Here is an 18,036-nt window from a genome sequence, read left to right on the forward strand (position 1 = left end):
ATGGCGGGGCGGCCGCGCTTCCTCTGCGGCGTTGTGGAAGGTAGGTCCGGTCTCTCCGGGGCCCCATCCGGGCATTGCAGGGGCTGGCCAAGTCACCTGGGGCGAACCGGGGCCCGGAAGGGCTCGTAGGGAGGCAGCACAGGACCAGGCCTCTGCCCCGGGGTACAGGACCAGCACCCCCGACTCTTCCCAGAGCACTGCTGCACCCTGCAGCAAGCACCGAACAGCCGACCCGCATCGCCCCGCGATGGGGATCCTCGGCTCTGCCCCCAGCTCCCTGCGATGGGTTTTTCTCTGCCCTGGGTGTGCGGCAGCAGCATCCTCCTGTGAGCCCCTGCTGCCCCCGCTGCCCGCAGTGCAGCACTGCTTGGGCCATGCCCAGGGCTGGCCCGGAAAAGCCGGGGCTCTCTGTATGGGTCAGCCTGCTTCCCAGTGCCCAATTCCTGTTTTTACAGCAGCTCTGGGGCCAGTCCTGGCACCCACTGGGCAAAAGCATCTCTGCTTTCCCTGGCAGCACAGTGCACTGCTGAAGCCACTGCCTGTCCTGGGAGGAACCAAAAAGCACCACGCAAATAAACGCAAAATAAGTAAAAAGTGCAGGGATGGGGAAGTTGATAGTAAAAAGAAATGTCAGACAAGAATCATTGACATAGAAAGCTGACCTGGGAAAGAGAAGGACACATGCTGCCAGTAGAGCTGCTCCAGGAGGAGGAGGTCCCTGGGCACTGAGGAAGGTCCGGCATCCCTATCCCGGTAGCACAGGGCCTGGCAGGGGCAGCTGTAGTAGGGCCAAGCCAGGCCAGGAGTGATGAGTCTTATGCAGAGCTCCCTGCTCCCTTCTGGCACCCGGACACGGGGAGCAGGAGCCAGAGAACAGACTGGTGCTTCTGTGTGACCTGCACCCAGTACAGGAGCAGGGCTGGGAATGGTTGAGTCTGCTTCCCAATGTGTTCAGCAGGAATTTGCCGATAGTTATGCAGAAAGTGCTGAGGGACATCCCAGAGTTTGGCAAGTGATGGCATTGGCAGGTTGTAGTGACCCGGGCCATGGAAGAGCTGAGGTCCCAGTGCACAGCATCACCCAGCAGCGCTCGGCTGCCTTTGGCAAAGCAGAGCACCAGCATCACCCCTCTGGAGGTGCAGCCACGGATACAAAGAGTTTTTGCTGGTAGAGCTTCAGTCACTTTTCTGAGCAGAATGCACTGGGATGGTGTTTCCACAGAGCTGCTGCTGGCAAGACACGTGTTGGGGTGAGCAGCGTATGTGTGACTTGTGCCAGGTCACAGCCAAGGGCAGGCAAGGCATGTGCAGGCAGGTGCTGTACAGGGACTCCTGGGGCCGAGCAGGAGTTTCTATGGATTGGGAAGTGGAAAATCTATTTATCATGGAAATACCTTTTCAGGGTGAAATGTTTGCAGAATCCTTGAGTGGCCACAGGGGGGTGGGTGGGGAGGTGATGGGATCACCGTGTAGGTGTTCACTCAGGTAGATCTCTCTGCAAAGGGGGTAATGTTCGGTGTGTGCTGTGGCACCACCAACCACAGCACTGGCCAAGGTTGGGGTTGGGGGCTTCAGGGTGGGTTTCCGCCAAAGGGAGCAGGGCATGGGGGTCCTCTCGCAGGCCGACCCGTCTCGGTGCACTCAGGAACCTCGGGGAAATGGGATGTTTTCTGGGGAATGCTGCTTCATGCCGGATGCTGGGAGCTGGATCTTTCTCCCAGACCAGCAGAGTCATTGGGATGTGCCCTTGTGTGCCCCTCAGTCCTGGGAATGCATTCATTCCCCTGAGTATCTGCTCCTCTCAGAAAGTGTATTGATCGATTTAGAAGCTGCCCATCTGAAACTGGGAAGCTGCCTTGATGGTTCGTTGCCATCACGGTTCAAGGGGTGTCTTCTGTGAGACTTCACACTGCAGCTGCCAGACCTTGCAGAGACAAAGTGATGGAAGACTCTTCTTTTGCTGAAGTTCAGGTCTGTTCTGGGCCACTTAACGGTTCCCCTTAACCTCTTCTTGTTGAAGCTGTCAAATCTGCCTCTTTCCAACCCAGTTACCTGCCTGTCCTTCCACTGTCCCCAGGTGAACTGGCTTGCTTTCCACTGGGTATTCTCTGCACCTCCCAGGTCTTCCTTCATGCAGGAATAAGGAGGGTCCCTCCTCAAAAGCATTCCCAACAGGGGAGTGGGTGCTGCGTGTCCAGCAGTGCCCCTGCTCACTGTGTCCCGCCATAGACAGTTCCCTGCCATGCAGAGCATAGGGCGGCCCATCCGCTGCTGTGGTGCTGCAGTTTGGGTCACACACTGGTGCTCAGCAGCCACCTAAAGCAGCAGCACAAGTGGAAATCTGAAGAAACACTTGAGAATTTGCTGACTCCAGATCTGCATTTCCTGCATTTGATTTTGTTGATGTGAACTTTCTGGAAGGGCAATGTCCTTTGGGCCAGCCTGGGCGCTCTTTGCTGAGTGTCTTTGGTAGCAGACAGCTGGCGTGGTTGCTCCCCGTTGTGCTTTCCCTCTCTGGGCTGTTCCTGTGTAAGCTTATGGGGGATGGTGTTTTCCAGTGGGGGACAGACAAGGTGTCTGAACAGTCTCATGCAGCCCCAGCCCCTGCGGGCAGCCCTTCAGGCTGTTTGTGTGCCCTGAGCTGAGCAGCTCTGCCACGGGCCAGGGACACTGCCCCAGGGCCCTGCCCTGCTGTGCTGCAGGGTCCTGGGTGCAGGGTGTGGGGGAACTGCATCAGTGCGGTCTTGCTGCAGTTTGAGTTGTGTGGTGGTTAAAGACAGGGCGAGCAGCTCGTACAGCGCACGCAGGAGCAGTGATGCTCTGCTTGACCCAGCTCACACAGACACAGCGAGACGCAGAGGGCAGCAGAGCTGGTCTCTGTAAAGAGAAAATCCGCAGGCAGCAACCTGTGGGATGGCTGTACCACACCTCTGCCCCGGTGAACCCCACACCCAAGCCAGCCCGCAGCCATCTCCTCTAGGCCTGGCTTTTACTGTGCAGATTCCCCATGCTGGGTTAAGTGCTACCCTGTGCAATCCTTCCCAGCTGTCTCCCTCTGGGAAGGATGGAAGCACAGACATTACACCCGCTTCCTCGAGTACCAGCGCCCAGAAAGATCATAGCTCGGTAACAGACGTTTGAAGTGCTCAGCGGTGAACAATGGGGGGATCTCTGGATTAACAGCAGCCACTTGGGGATGGTACAGAGAGAGGCTGTTCTAAGGCAGTTACTGACAACTGCATTTTGGCTTTTCCCTCTCCCCACCCCCTTTTACAGGCTTCTACGGGAGACCATGGTCTATGGAGCAAAGGAAACTCCTCTTTGAATGGCAAGTACCCTGCATTTTCCTCTCTGAAGGTACTAGCCTGTGGCAGAGGGACAAGGTGGAAGCAGAGCGCAGTGGAGGCAGGAGCAAAGGAAAACATGCTGGTGGGAGACTCCTGGGGCTGACCTGCCTTTGGGAAACCAGGGCAATGCTGGTGAAAGGGCCCACGCTTCTCCTAGGGCAGCTCCTGCAGTGTCCCCTATCCCATCCCACCCCATCCCAGCGCTCTGGCACCCCGAGATGCAGCCCAGGGAAAAGCTGCCCGGCCCTGGGCTGGGTGTAGAGGCTGCGGATGGATGGGCAGACCAGGGACAGCCCAGGGACAGCCGGACAGACGTGGCTGTGCTGCCGGCAGATGATGCTGGGGCTCTGCCACAGCCCAGCTGCAGCCAGATGTGCCTGGCCGGGGTCTGGGCACCACAAGGGAAGAGGGTCTGGGGTCCGGGAGGGGCTGAGTGGGCACTAGCCCCCGTGTGCTGGCACCCATTGCTGGCACGGGTGCTGCAGTGAGGGTGCAGACCCACGGGGAGCTGCAAGTGAGGCAGGGCTGGGGAGGAGTGATGGCAGCCGGGGAGGGTTTGGAGAGGAGCAGGAATGTGCCTTGGGAAGCACCAGCAAAGCTGCTCTGTGCTGCTGCATCGTGGTGAGGGTCGGCTGGGGCAGGAGGGGGCTGCGGAGCTGGGGGGGGAGCTGCAAATGGGAAGTCTGAGCCATATGAGGGTGAACGCGGGGTGTTCAGCGGTGCTGACCTGACAGGATGAGCCCTCATCTTCTCCCCTCTGAGCTGTGTGGGCCTGGGCAGAGCCATGTGGCAACAGCCCCCGTGGGTGCCTGGCTGCAGGATGCGCCGCGTGACCACTGCCACCAGCAGCGAGTGACCAGCTCCCCCTGGCCAGGGCCACGGTCCTGGAGCCAGGCTCATCCCTGTGGAAACAGGGCACAGGAAACCCACATCACTCCACTGTGACTCCATCACTTTATCCTGAGGCTGCCATTCCTGCCTGGCTGGAGGTGGCCCTTGTGTCCCTGTGAGTCCCCATGTATGTCTGTGTGTCACCACGTGTCCCTGTGACAGGAGGATGTGGACTGTGTGCTGGTCACTGCACGGGCAGTGCACTGGAGACAGCAGGGCCGTGTGCTGGTCACTGCAGGGGCAGTGCACTGGGGACAGCGGGGCCGTGTGCTGGTCACTGCAGGGGCAGTGCACTGGGGACAGCGGGGCCGTGTGCTGGTCACTGCAGGGGCAGTGCACTGGGGACAGCGGGGCCGTGTGCTGGTCACTGCAGGGGCAGTGCACTGGGGACAGCGGGGCTGTGTGCTGGTCACTGTGCTGATGATGGCACTGGTAGCCTTGCACTGCATGGGGAATGTGCCGCTCATGCTGCGAGAGTGCCCTGGTGACAGTGGGGAGCTGCAAGCACAGGGAAAGAGCAGAGGTGCAGAAAAACATAGCTTAGAAAACAAGGGGCAGTGGTTTCTGTGGTGTTTGGAAGCACACGAGGAATGAGCCCGTCTGGTGATGATGGCCTGGTCTGGTACCCGACGGGGATCTATGTTCTCGTGTTTGTAAACATCAGCGGTGTGTTCATCAGTGGTATTCTTCCCTGGAAAGAAACAAGCTGAGGCACTTGTACCACATGGCCCATGGAGCGCTTCCAGTCTGCTCCTCGTGGGAAAATGGAAAATATCATCTCCTAGGGCGGATAAATACAAACAAATGAGTACCTCAGATGGCTTTCCCAGTGCCAGCAGAGCTGTCCAGGGAGGTGTCTGCCCCATTCAGGTAATTCCCAGTGAGTCTTAGATTGCTGGGGAGACTCTGGAAGGGATTTGTGCTTTCTGAAGCCAGCAAGGGCCTGGTGATAGTGCAGCTGGATCTCCTGAAGCAGGCAGGCTCTAATCTCTCTCAGATCTGCTTCCCTTCAGCTCTGACTGCAGTGCAGCTTCGGGAGAGCTGGAGACCTTTCCTCTCCCATCTCATGGAATGTGTCCCCTTAAGGGTCTCCCTGCACCCCTCCATATCCTGACTCCTGTGTGAGGGTTTTCCCCAGGGAGATGAGCACACTGGGCTCCAAGACTTGCTCAGAGGCTTCCTCCTATGTCTGTGTGTGGGGCTTCTTGTCTGACTCACACAAGTTTATCAGTGTCCTTCCCATGCTGTGGCCATTGCTCTGGCAGCATCTGCAGCCAGCACAGGGCCCACTGAACCTCTCCCGTCCCGCTGCACACTCTGCAGTGATTCATCTGGGGCTGTCTTCTGCTGAGCTCCCAGTGGCATTGCTGAGGACAGTCATGTTCAACTGACCTCTCCTTATGCTGGCACTTCAGACACCCTGCCTTCTGTCTTCTTTCACCTAGGCAGGACTTTATGCTCGGCTGCATTAAGAAGCATACTGCTTGCTGAAGCACAGCTGAACAGCTATCTCCCAGCACCCCCAGTGCTGTGTTTCCTCCTTTATTCTCCACTTACTTGGTCTCCACTGCCTGCAAACGGCACAGTTGCAGCATCCGGCCGTGGTTCACTCCTGTCTTGCTTTGCTCCCTGCGCAGCCCAAGCTCTTCATCAGCACTCGCCCTGCTTCAAAGAGCTCTGGGGCTCTTTGGCAGCGCTCCTGCAGTGCCAAAGGGCTCCTCTGGCTGGCCTTGTGATGTCTGGATCAGCGCTGCTGTGACCCCCTTAGTGGGGGCCGGGGTTTAGATGTGCCCAGAGGATTCCTGCTGGTCCCTGCAGGGAGCTGCAGGGTTTGTGCAGGGCTGAAGCGGGAGCTGGAGCTGTCCTGGAGGAGCAGAACATGAGGTCGGGTCCAAATACACTGTGCTGTTAGATGGGCAGGAGGGTAACTGGGTACCTCCAGCCCCTGAGCCTCCTGGCTTGGAGAATGAAGAAGCTGGTGCAGGATTCAACCTATAGGAAGCACAGGAAGGGGCAGTGTGTAAGCAGTGCATGTCAGTGCTCGTGGATGAGGAGTTGGTGGTTGGCAGCACCAAAGAGTTGCAGTCCCTGGCTCAAGATGCAAATGGAAACCAGTAACAAGTGGTGTCCCATAGGGGTCCCTATTGGGACCAATGCTATTTAATACCTTCACCACTGATGTAGTGGGATCAGGCACCCTCAGTGAGTTTGCAGAGGTCACCAAGCTGAATGGTGCAGTTACCTCCTGGAGAAAGGGAATGGGATCCAGAGGGACCTGGGCAGCCTGGAGAGGTAGGATCATGAAAATCTCATGAAGTTCAACAAGGTCAAGTGCAAGGTCAGGTCAGTCCCAATATCAACACAGGCTGCGGGATGCAGGGGTTGAGAGCAGCCTGGGGAGAAGGACTTGGGGGTGTTGGGTGAGGAGCAGCTCCCATGACCCATTTCAGTGTGAGCTTGCGCCCAGAACCCCCCCATGTGCTGGGCTGCACCCCCAGAGCGTGAGCAGCAGCTCAGGGAGGGGATTCTCCCCCTCTGCGCCCTGCTGTGCTCTGGGGAGAACCCCCCTGCAGTCCTGATCCAGCTCTGGGGCAGCAGCACAAGCCCTGGCAGAGCTGCTGCAAATTGCAGGGCTGGTTTGTCCTGATGGAGCCCCCCAGCAGGACCGCAGGGCTGGGGCCGCCTGCAGCTATCAGCTGTGTGGAGCAGCAGACCAGAAGCTGCTCTTCTGTGTTCCCCAAGGATCTCCCCCTTCCTCCCCTGGGAGGCTGGGCTAGCCCCTCACCCTCCTCCATTGCTTGGGCTTTTTATCACCACAGGACTTTGTGGAGCAGTTGGAACAGGCTGTTCAGGTTAAGTTGGTCCTTCCCACCCACCTTTTCCGCAGCAAGGTTGTTCACCCCTCTCCAGAGAGGCAGCATCCTCCTGATCCCCAAGACCTTCTCATCTGGAGGTCCCTAACCACCACCACCACCAATGGCTGGCCTTAGCACCGGGAGCACTGGTTTATGTCTTCATGTCCAACGCGTGCATGCAGGGCTCCCGGAGCCAGGCAGGGCTGGAAGCCTGCAGGACATGGGGCAGGTCTGGGGCAGGAGGGGGCACCGTGTGCGGAGCAGCTCTTGCTGACCCCGGTCCTTGCTGCACAGGCTGAGGCGCCGGGGGCTGAACTGCTACATGTACGCGCCCAAGGACGAGCTGAAGCACCGGCTGCTCTGGAGAGAGCCCTACACGGAGCATGAGGCAGGTACCGGCTCTGCGGGCCCCGTGCGAGCGGGCTGCTGCCGTCCCGGTTCCTCGGGGGAAGCGAGGGCTGCGGTTCAGCTGGGGCAGGCTGAGGTTACCGCTTCAGCCCACTTCAGGGAGCCCAAGCGCAAGGGGACCCCCAGATCCTGCCCGGCGCAAGGAGCCTTCCCAGCCCCTGCCCATCAGGAATCGCTTGGAACCCCCAGCATGGGGAGCTCCTCACGTGGGTCTCTCACAATGTGCTCAAATACACCGGGGCCCAGATCCTTGTGGAAAGCCCTCTGTGTCCCAAGGGACTGGGACTCGATCTCCTGGGCTCCTGCCCCTGGATGCTCTTGTATCTCCTGTTGCTCTCAACTCCTTCCTGGAGTCACTGGTTTCCTCTCCCTCCACCCCTTGTCTCTCTCCACCCCTTGTCTCTCCCCACCCCTAATCTCCCTCCACCCCTCGCCTCCCACCACTCACAGCCCGTTCTCTGTCCCTAGCCCACATGCGTTCTCTTATCGAGGCTGCCCAAGAGCAGGATGTGCAGTTTGTGTTCGCCATCTCTGCTGGCCAGGACATGGTGTTTTCAAGTGCTGGGGATCGGCTCCTGCTGCAGCAAAAACTCAGGCAGGTACCGTGGGCCATTCCTTCATCCTCCTGCTCTCAGGCGAGGGGCATAGTGCCTGTGTGGGGCTGTGCTGCTGCTGCTGCTGCTGGCCAGTGCAGGCCGGTGCTGAGTCCCAGTCCCCAGGAGGGTAAAGAGCTGCTGGCACAGGGGGTTTGCTCCATGGCATGGGCGGCTCTGCCCAGACCATCCCCACGGGTACCCCAGACCTCACTGTCCTCAGTGGCACGGGGGTTGTCAGGGACTCGCTGCAGCACAGGGGTCCAACAGCAGCCCATGTCCATGCCCGTGCCTGCAGGTGGCTGCCATGGGGTGCCAGGCCTTTGCACTGCTCTTCGACGACATCGACCCCTGCATGTGCCAAGCTGACAGAGATGCCTTCCCCTCCCTGGCGCAGGCTCAGGCCTCTGTGGCCAACGAGGTGTACCAGGAGCTGGGCCAGCCCCCCGTCTTCCTCTTCTGCCCTACAGGTACTGCCTGCAGCCCCCGGTGCCCAGCCAGCTGAGGCACCCTCGGCAGAGCAGGGTGCCTTTGGCTGCCTTCACCCATGTGTGCTAAGAGCTGACTGCCCCGACAGCTCCCACAGCTCCCCCCGCAGCCCTCATGCTCTTGAGGGAGCCCTGGAGATCCAGTACTAGGGCAGGACAAGGCTGCAGACAGGCTGGTGCTCCAGCACCCTTGGATGCGGCACCCCCTGCACAGCACATCTCCCCAGCCCCTGCCACTGAGCCCTGGCAGCTCATCCTCTCCCGGTCTCTGCCCTTCAGAGGGTGCTCTGTGCTCTCTCCATAGAGTACTGCAGCTCCCTGTGCTCTCCCAGCCCCAGCCAGTCCTCCTACCTGCTGACCATCGGCCGGGAGCTGCTCCCAGGGATCGGTGTCATCTGGACCGGTGAGCCCCCAGCCCGGCAATGTGCGCTCTGTGGCCCCGTGCAGCTGCTCAGCGAGAGCCCGGTCTGTGAACCCTGCAGGCACGGGCTCCCTCCCGGGAGAGGCAGCAGCAAACAAAGAGCCCCATCGCGGAGCCTCCCAGCTGCGGGGCGTGCAGCCCCGGCCGGGCAGGCAGCGGCTCGGGCTGTGGGTGTCCTGGCTGCGGGGGTGAGCAGGGGTGACTCGACCCTCACCCCCCTGCTCAGCACCCAGCTGTGTGCGTGTCCCTGCTGTGAGCGTGCCCACGCCTGTGCTGTGCTGCTCCAGGGCCCAAGGTGGTGTCACAGGAGCTCTCAGCCGTGCTGCTGGAGGAGGTGGAGGGTGTCCTGCGGCGCCGGCCCGTCATCTGGGACAACCTGTATGCCAATGACTACGACTGCAGACGTGTCTTCCTGGGCCCCTACACGGGACGTGCCCCCGGCCTCATGGCCAGGCTCCACGGGCTGCTCCTCAACCCCAACTGCGAGCTCCAGGCCAACTTCATCCCCATACATACGCTGGGCAGCTGGTTTCGGAGTGAGCTGGGGAGCTGTGCCCACCCTGACCACACAGGTACCTGGTCTCAGCACCCCAGGCAGCTCTGAACGTGGGGTCTCGGTACGGGCAGCAAGCTCGTGCAGCCAGGGCACAGCCATGGGTCTCTGCCATGGTCCTGCAGGCTCCCCTGCAGTCAGCCTGGGTGAGCTGCTCACCTGGCTGGGCACATCCCAGGGCTCGGGATCCCTCCGGGGCCATCTCCTTGCAGGGGGCTGCCTGCCCTCAGCATGCCATGGGGTAGCTCTGCCAGGCAAAGAGTGGGGCTGCCCAGATTGATGAACTCCAGTTCCTTAGGGATGGAGCCTGTGGCAGCACAGGGGGACAGCCCAGGCCCGCAGGATGGAAGCTACAGCCCCCAGGAAGCCTTGGAACTGGCACTGTGTGACTGGGTGGCTGAGATAAACCGGCAAGCCTTGGAGCCAGGTAGGTGATGAACTCACACCGTGCAGCACCCACCAATACCTCAGTCCCTCTGGAACGGCTCTGCTGGGAGGTTGGTGGGTGCCAGAGCCCCGTGTCTTGGTGCTGTGGGTGCTGTGGGTGCTGTGGGTGTTGTGGGTGCTGTGGGTGCTGTGGGTGTTGTGGGTGCTGTGGGTGTTGTGGGTGCTGTGGGCGCTGTGGGCGTTGTGGGCGCTGTGGGCGCTGTGGGCGTTGTGGGTGCTGTGGGCGCTGTGGGCGTTGTGTGTGCTGTGGGTGTTGTGGGTGCTGTGGGTGCTGTGGGTGTGTGGGTGCTGTGGGTGCTGTGGGTGTTGTGGGTGCTGTGGGCGCTGTGGGTGCTGTGGGTGCTGTGGGTGTTGTGGGTGCTGTGGGTGCTGTGGGTGTTGTGGGTGCTGTGGGTGCTGTGGGTGTTGTGGGTGCTGTGGGTGTTGTGGGTGCTGTGGGTGCTGTGGGTGTTGTGGGTGCTGTGGGTGTTGTGGGTGCTGTGGGTGCTGTGGGTGTTGTGGGTGCTGTGGGTGTTGTGGGTGCTGTGTGTGCTGTGGGTGTTGTGGGTGCTGTGGGTGCTGTGGGTCCTGTGGCTGGTGCAGCAGCAGGTCTGTGCTCCGGGTGCCACATCCCATCTGGATGAGAGGGCCAAGCTCGGTGCTGTGCAGTGTTTGCCCCTGCAGAGCCTGTGGCCTCACCACCCCCAAGGCCTGGGCTCCCGAGCACAGAGCCATGCAAAGCCCATGATGCTGGGGGCTCAGAGGTGGAGCTGCCCAGCGTGCCCACCCCAGGGTGCTGCCCCACCGGCCGCAGCTTCTATGTGGGTGCCCCCGCTCCTTTCTGCCAGGAGCAAGGAGCCCGGGACATGCCAGCGTCAGCCTCAAGGGAGGAGCAGAGCTGGAGCCTGGCACAACGGGACGGGACATCCTGCCTGACCCCCGGCCCCTCGGCGCTGCTCCCGGTGGGACAGACCAGCACGGCCCCGAGCCCTGCGGCACGGCACCAGGGGAGGGGAGAAGGCAGGTGCCCGTGGAGCCCGAGCAGGACAGCGGGAGCAGGGCCCGTGCCGGTGGTCAGCAAAGCCCTGCCGGGGACAGGGAGCAGCTCACTGCGGGCAGCACAGGGAGCCGTGAGCCCGGCCCTGCCGTGCCCAGTGCGGCTCAGGCTCCCCAGCCCACAGGAGCGCCGGCGGCTGCCGAGACCCCCCCCAGCCCAGGGACCGCCGCGTGCTGCAGCGATGGGAGCAGCGCTGCCCAGAACCTTCTGCCCACCGGTGATGCCAGGACGGGGGCTGGCAGCTCCCACCAGCCCTGCAGCAGCAGCCAGCCTGAGCCCACTAGGGCTGATACAGCCCAGACACCCCCAGGGCCTGGGACCGGTGCCAGCCCTGTCCCCACAGCACTGCCCATTGATGGGACTGATGCCAGCCCTGGCCCCACAGCACTGACACCAGAGGAAGCCAGGTCCAGCCCCATGTCCTTTCTGATCATGGAGGAGCCCAGGTCCAGCCCCACAGCACCAGTGACCCTAGAGGAGCCCAGGTCCAGCCCCACAGCACCGGTGACCCTAGAGGAGCCCAGGTCCAGCCCCACAGCACCGGTGACCCTAGAGGAGCCCAGGTCCAGCCCCACAGCACCAGTGACCCTAGAGGAGCCCAGGTCCAGCCCCACAGCTCCATTGACCCCGGAGGAGCCCAGGTCCAGCCCCACAGCACCATTGATCCTAGAGGAGCCCAGGTCCAGCCCCACAGCTCCATTGACCCCAGAGGAGCCCAGGTCCATCCCCATGGCACCATTGACCCCGGAGGAGCCCAGGTCCAGCCCCATAGCACCAGTGACCCTAGAGGAGCCCAGGTCCAGCTCCACAGCACCGGTGACCCTAGAGGAGCCCAGGTCCAGCCCCACAGCACCAGTGACCCTAGAGGAGCCCAGGTCCAGCCCCACAGCGCCATTGACCCCGGAGGAGCCCAGGTCCAGCCCCACAGCACCATTGATCCTAGAGGAGCCCAGGTCCAGCCCCACAGCTCCAGTGACCCCAGAGGAGCCCAGGTCCATCCCCATGGCACCATTGACCCCGGAGGAGCCCAGGTCCAGTCCCACAGTACCATTGATCCTAGAGGAGCCCAGGTCCAGCCCCACAGCTCCATTGACCCCGGAGGAGCCCAGGTCCAGCCCCATGGCACCATTGACCCAGGAGGAGCCCAGGTCCAGCCCCATGGCACCATTGACCTCAGAGGAGCCCAGGTCCAGCCCCATGGCACCGCTGACTCTGGAGGAGGTTCGGATGGTGGTGGAGCTCTTCTACCTGCCCTATCATCATGGGCCGCTGGCACAGCGTCTGCTGGAGCACTTTCGGTGGCTCCGGGCAAACAGCCTCAGCGTGGGGGTCTCTGCCACGGCACCCGATGCCAGTGCGGTGAGTGCTGGGGCTGCCGCTTGCCACAGCACTGTGCCACAGCCGTGGTGACGCCCGCTGTGCCCGCAGGGCCGGTGCTGGCGTGGCCGAGCGCAGTCCTTCACGCGGCTCTGCGCCCAGACCTGTCGCCTGCACGCTCGCCTGGTGGGTGCTGCGGGGCGGGCGCTGCTCTACGACCTGCACCCCTACCTCTGGGACATCCGCAACGTGCTGCTGGCCTCCAGCGCCTTCGTCCAGTGGCTCGGTACGTGCTGCGGGTCTGCGGGGTCCCAGGCACTGCGGCACCGGAGCTTGTTCTGCGGTGCTCCACTGCTCCCCTTAGGGGTGACAGTGCCTGGGCTCCCCCAGAGGTTCGGGGTCCCTGTGTCCAGCTAGGGTCCTTCCTGGGGTGCACCTCCCATGGAGACCCTGTTCCCTGTCCCCTGGTCAGCTCCTCTCTTCCTTGCAGATGGTCATCTCCTCTGCGAGCCTGGCCCCACAGACGCATGGGGGAGCTGCTTTGGCTGTAAGTACCGGTGCTGCCTGGCTCTGCTCCTGGTGAGGGGTCCTGGTGCTGCCCTCGGGCCCCCCAAGTCCTGCAGCAGCAGCAGCACTCACCACTGAGCTGCCCTGTCCCATGCTCTGCCTGCCCAGTGCAGCCAGAATGGCCATGGGGAGGCTGGCACCCCCTGTGCCCTGCACACCAAGGCAACATGGGGCACTGCTGCTGGGGACAGGGCAGATATCGGAGCAGCTTTGCACCGCCTCTCATAGTCCTGAAGGAATGCCCATTTCTAGGACATGGCTCTTCAGCCCTTTGGATCCAAGGACCTCTCAGCCTTCCTGGTAAAAGGGATCCATGGGCTATTGGGAGCAGAAACGTCCTTGGTGTCATAGGCAAGGTTGGCTTTTGGATGCCCGGGCCTCACTTTGGAAGCCCCTGTCCTGCTGATTCAGGTGTTCCTGGGTGTTCTGTGGCCCTCGTGACCTCTTACAAACCAAGAGCTGTCACCAGGTGACAAACTCAGAGGGTCTCCAGTTCACTGTGGGATGGGGCCATGTGCCTCGAGCTGCTTCCACAGGGCAGCATGCCGGGCGAGCTCCCACAGGCACTGCAGGGCTGCCTGGGCAGCGGTACCCAGGAGCTGTCTTTACCTGACACGTTCATGGAGGCAAGATCATTCCCCATTCCCACACCGAGCCCTGTTGTGGAGGCTGTGCTGCACCCCAGTCATGGCGAGGTCCCTGGGCTGCACAGTGACCAGTGCGGATTGTGATGGTGCTGTGTGACGGAGGCTGAGCTCCCCCCAGCCCAGCAGGTTTCTCTTCACCTCCTGTGTCTGTTCCCTGCTGCCTCCAGGGTGCCAGAGCATCACAGCCCCGATCCTGCTGCGGGAGGATGCTGAGCCCTGGGCACGGCGCGGTGGCCTCTTTGGAGAGATGCAGGTGAGAGGATACCCATCACTGGGCGGGGGCTGGAGGAGCCTTGGGAAGCAGGACCCCAGCTGCTGCTCCTGGCGTGGCACTGAGTTACTGCAAGGGAAGGCAGAGCTGCCCTGGGCCTCTGCGCCTTGTCTGCAGCTCCCAGGGTCCAGGCTGCTCACAGGGACCCTCCTGCTGCTGCTCAGGGTGAGGTTTGGAGCCAGGACTCCCCCGGCACTGTCTCTTCCAGGCGCTGCTGCCCGTGGGGAACAGCTCTGACCTCTTCTATCAGCCACCTCCGCTCTTCCCGTCTCGCCGGCTGTACGCTCTGCGCCCGCTGCGGCCCCGGGACAAGGTGGGAGCTGCAGCACAAGGAGCAGCCACAGCTCAGCTCCGGGAGCCTGTGCTGCACGTGTCCCATGCGAGACGGGCTCACCCGCTGCGAGGGGGGCTGAGCTGCAGCTCGGGCTCTGAGGGTGGAAGGGACCTTCAAGCAGGCAGGGCTGGGGCAGGGCAGCCCCCAGGATGCAGAGCAGGTGTTGTGGCCAGGGCAGAGCAGGGAGACCCAGCTCAGGAGTGAGCCCCACTTGAGCTGGCTCCAACGTGGGATGCCAGGAATCTCAAGCGGTCCCCAGAGCACCCCCAGATCTGAGCTCCAGTGGTGGCTGCGAGCAGATGCCAGGGAAGATCCAGAGCAGGGCAGGTCTGGATGGTGACCGCCTGCAGCCTTCAGCAGCCTGCGGCTCTGGCACTGCCTGAGCCTGTTGAGGTTCAGCTCCCAATCAGTCCCTTCTTCAGATGCGCACCCAGTTGAGAGGATGATTCCCCGTTGGTGGGGCAGCAGCCCCTGTCAGCTGTGAGCAGCGCGCTGCCAGCCCCCTCGCCCCATTTCCATCCCCGCAGTTCGATGGCATGGTGAGGGAAAGGGAGAATGTGGAGGTGGGTGGGCATCCCGCTTCAACTGCTGCCGAGTGCAGCAGAGTGCTGGGCTCCCCAGGCAGCACAGAGCCGGCAGCAGCTCCCGGCTCCCTTGCCCTGCTGCTTCTGCCAGTGAAAGGAAATGCAATCGCTGCAAATCCAGAGTCATGGACACAAGCACAGGACCCGGCGGTGCTCAGCTGAGCTCTTGTGAACAGCAGAGGAGGAGCTGCCAGTGCAGGAGAGCAGACCACAGGAGCAGACTGCCCCTGTCAGCACGTCCCACTGCAAGAGCTTCCCCACTGCCTATTGTCAGATTTCATCTGACCAGGCTGAACTTCAACAGCCTGAATCTGTGTCCAGTGAAACGGAGGGGAAAAGTGCAGCTGAACTGCCCGTGGTGGGAATGGTGCTGGGAAGCACGCTCACTGTCCTGCTGTGTCGCACAGCGCTGGGGCAGCCCTTCCCTGGGGAAGCAGTGCTTCCATTGGGATGTGCCTTTCACTGGTCCTGTGAGCAGCAGCGATCTTGAGTCTGGCTGAGATAGGAGGTCCTGAGTTGTCCCATGTTGGGCATGCGCTGAGCAGACTCGAGTTCCAGTCCTGGTTTCGCTGCAGCTGTGAGCATGTTCCATCCCTGGCGAGCTGCGTTTTCATCAGCTGCTCCCCTGGGATGCCTGTCTGGAATGGCAGTTTCCCATTCTGAAGTGTTTCTGTGCTGGGATAAGCAGCCTCAGAGGCCAGCAGAAGGTGGTGCACTGTGCATCGCTGGGCGCAGAGCCCAGCACCCTTGGCTGCTGAGGCACGTACCTCCATATACCTGCCCCGGGTCAGGATGCGCTGGAGGGCTGGGCCCTGGTCACGGTCCCTCTCTCTGGTCAGCTTGGAAAGCTGAGGGCCCACGATGCTCTGTCGGGGGCTGTGGTGGGGCAGCAGAGGAGCAGCAGTGGGGAAGGGACCAGGCAGGCAGAGCCAGCGCTGAGCTGGATCTGACTCTTCCAGGGAGAGCTTTACCGCATGTGCCGGGAGAGTCTGGACTGTGACCCCAAAGTCACAGAGATCCTTGTGGCCCACCCCGACCTGCTCGGTGACAGGTAAGACATGGTCCCTCTGAGTGTGCCCAGCCCGGCCATGCCATGTGCTGGGTGGTGCTGGACTGTGGTGTGATGTGGTTGCCTCTTGCATCCCAGCAGGGCCCAGCTCTGCCTGCATCATGGCTGGCAGTGGCCTCACCTGGGAGAGCTACCCCTGTGCCAATGCCCAGATGGGTTGTGGGGATGGACCCGCTGCCATGGCTCCCCTTGGCTGGGGGCTTCGCCTGGGGGCTCAGGGATGTTCTGGGGTGGGGGATGCTGTCCCGCCAGGCAGGAGGGAGGAGTTTGGCTGCTCTGAGCTCTCCCCAGGGCAGGCTGGGCCCCAGTGGCAGCTCAGTGCAGCTTTGCTGTGGCCGCAGGCTGCTGGGCAGCTTCCTGAGCCTGAGCCCCGAGTACACCTTTGTGCTGGAGGATGAGGCTGGTCCCTGTGGCTATGCTGCCGGCGTGCTCTGCGCTGAAGGCTTCCTGCAGCAGCGAGACAGCGGCTGGCTGCCGGCCATGCGACACAAGTACCCCCGGGACCTGGCTGCAGGAGCCCCAGCGCTGGGCAAGGTGAGGGAGCTGCTGGAGCGGGAGTGAGCGGGTTTGGGATGGGGGCCCCTCAAGGTGCTTGTCTCCCGCAGGATGCCCTGGAGGAAGCACTGCTCTTCTTCCACACAGAGCCAGCGACAGTGCCCCTGCCTGTGCTGCGGCGGTTCCCCTCCCTGGTGCAGCTGGGCACAGCCGCCCGCATGCTGGATGTGGGGGCCAGCCACAGCCTGGCCCTCTGCCTGCTGAGCGCGCTCAGGGCCAACGGTGAGCATCCCCTCGTGTGCCTTCATCCAACCCCATCCCCACTGCTCCCTGGCCCACCCCGGAACCGGGAGCTGGCCCTGCCTGCACCCCACCGGGGTGCCCCCACCAGGTCTCCCCATCCCCTCAGTGACACAGTCTGGCCCCAGGCACCATGCCCCCCCCTTGCACCAAGGGACCTGTGCCTTGGGGCATCACACAGGCACGCAGAGCAGAGGGGCAGTGCAGAAGTTGACCTTCTTATGGAGGGGGACCCAGTCACTGGCCTCTAGTGCTGGGATCCTGGTGCCAGGGGCCTGATCCCACACCTCCCTTCCAGGGTCGCGGGGAGTGTTTTGCCAGGTCAGTGCCACCGACCAGCAGCAGCTGAGCTTCTACAGCAAGCTGGGCTTCATCGCTCTGCCAGTGGCCTGGGACAGTTGTCCTGGTGCTCGGCTCCTGGGACGTCTCCTCTGAGCACCCTGCACTGGGTGTGGGTGTGGGGAGGCAGTGCCGGAGACAGGCTGATACCCGTCCCGCACACAGGGAGCAGGAGCAGAGGGGCACCTTGATCAGAGCAGGTACATGCGATGGGGACATGGCTCGGGGAGGAGCAGGAAGTCACAGGGATTCATGCAGGGGACAGTCCTCAGGCGACAGAGGCATTTCTGCTATCTCAGGAGAGAGGCATCAGGGCCCCTGCACTCTCCCCCAGCTGTTCCTGCTTGCTGAGTGCCCTCCACCACTGCTGGGGAGCCAGCAACATCCCTGGGCTGGCTGCAGACCTCCAGGCCTGGAAGGAGCCACCTGGCCAGCATTTAGGGTGGTGGTCTGGGAGCGTGGCACAGTGCATTAGTGTGCAAGGAGCGTCCCTGTCCCGCAGGCTGGGCTGTCCAGATCGCTCCATCCCCGATGTGGCCCTAAGCTGGGTAGCTGGGGCTGGGGCTGGCCCTCGGCATCGAGCATCTTCCTGCCTGTATCTTCCCGACCTGTATGGGACAGTGAGGCAGCCTCCATCTCTGCCACCTGGGGGCTGAGGGAAGCGTTGTCCGTGGCAATAAAGCATTTGCTGGGCTCTCACCATGGTTTGTCTCCTGGGCGAAACAATCAGGGTATCAGCATGTCCCGATCACACCCTCATCCCGACCCCTCAGCCAGCCCTGGCTGTCAGCCTCACCCCTGCTGTCGCTGTATCTGGTCCTGTGCAGCCTCAAACGAAGCAGCTCCCCCACATCCACCTCTCCAGGCACTCACCAGCTCTTGGCCTCCGCTGGCAACATACAGGTGGTTGGGACTGGATGAGCTTAAGGCCCTTGCAACCCAAACCAGTCTGGGGTCCTGGGACCCCGCTGCAGCCTCTGGAAGAGTGTTGGGAGGGAGAGATGGAAGGATCAATCCATCACTGACGCTTTCTCTTCCGTGCCCCAGCCACAGAAGTGAGGAGGAGGCTGGGGCA

General features: G+C 62.2%; 1 protein-coding gene across 1 annotated transcript; it reads left to right on the forward strand.

Annotated features, from left to right (window-relative positions):
* LOC133263392 (protein O-GlcNAcase-like) lies at nucleotides 1–17,660 on the forward strand. The gene is made up of 18 exons (XM_061443144.1): nucleotides 1–40; nucleotides 3,276–3,327; nucleotides 7,387–7,484; nucleotides 7,969–8,099; nucleotides 8,392–8,563; nucleotides 8,886–8,984; nucleotides 9,290–9,574; nucleotides 9,854–9,982; nucleotides 10,830–12,030; nucleotides 12,226–12,397; nucleotides 12,467–12,641; nucleotides 12,846–12,902; nucleotides 13,737–13,822; nucleotides 14,049–14,153; nucleotides 15,718–15,809; nucleotides 16,169–16,361; nucleotides 16,433–16,604; nucleotides 16,921–17,660. The coding sequence occupies exons 1-18, from the start codon at nucleotides 1–3 to the stop codon at nucleotides 17,055–17,057; spliced, it is 3,396 nt and encodes a 1,131-aa protein (XP_061299128.1). The 3' UTR covers nucleotides 17,058–17,660.
* The last annotated feature ends 376 nt before the right edge of the window (nucleotides 17,661–18,036 follow it).

The sequence above is a fragment of the Pezoporus flaviventris genome, unplaced genomic scaffold, assembly GCF_033815535.1.
Source record: "Pezoporus flaviventris isolate CSIRO_AGI_PZ_B2104156 unplaced genomic scaffold, CSIRO_AGI_Pfla_v1 ptg000298l, whole genome shotgun sequence".
Classification (NCBI taxonomy): domain Eukaryota; kingdom Metazoa; phylum Chordata; class Aves; order Psittaciformes; family Psittacidae; genus Pezoporus; species Pezoporus flaviventris.

Coding starts and splice junctions, on each gene's coding strand:
- LOC133263392 (XM_061443144.1), top strand. CDS start 1: ATGGCGGGGCGGCCGCGCTTCCTCTGCGGCGTTGTGGAAG. Junction 7,485..7,968: donor CTACACGGAGCATGAGGCAG/GTACCGGCTCTG, acceptor CTCTGTCCCTAG/CCCACATGCGTTCTCTTATC. Junction 12,903..13,736: donor ATGGGGGAGCTGCTTTGGCT/GTAAGTACCGGT, acceptor TGCTGCCTCCAG/GGTGCCAGAGCATCACAGCC.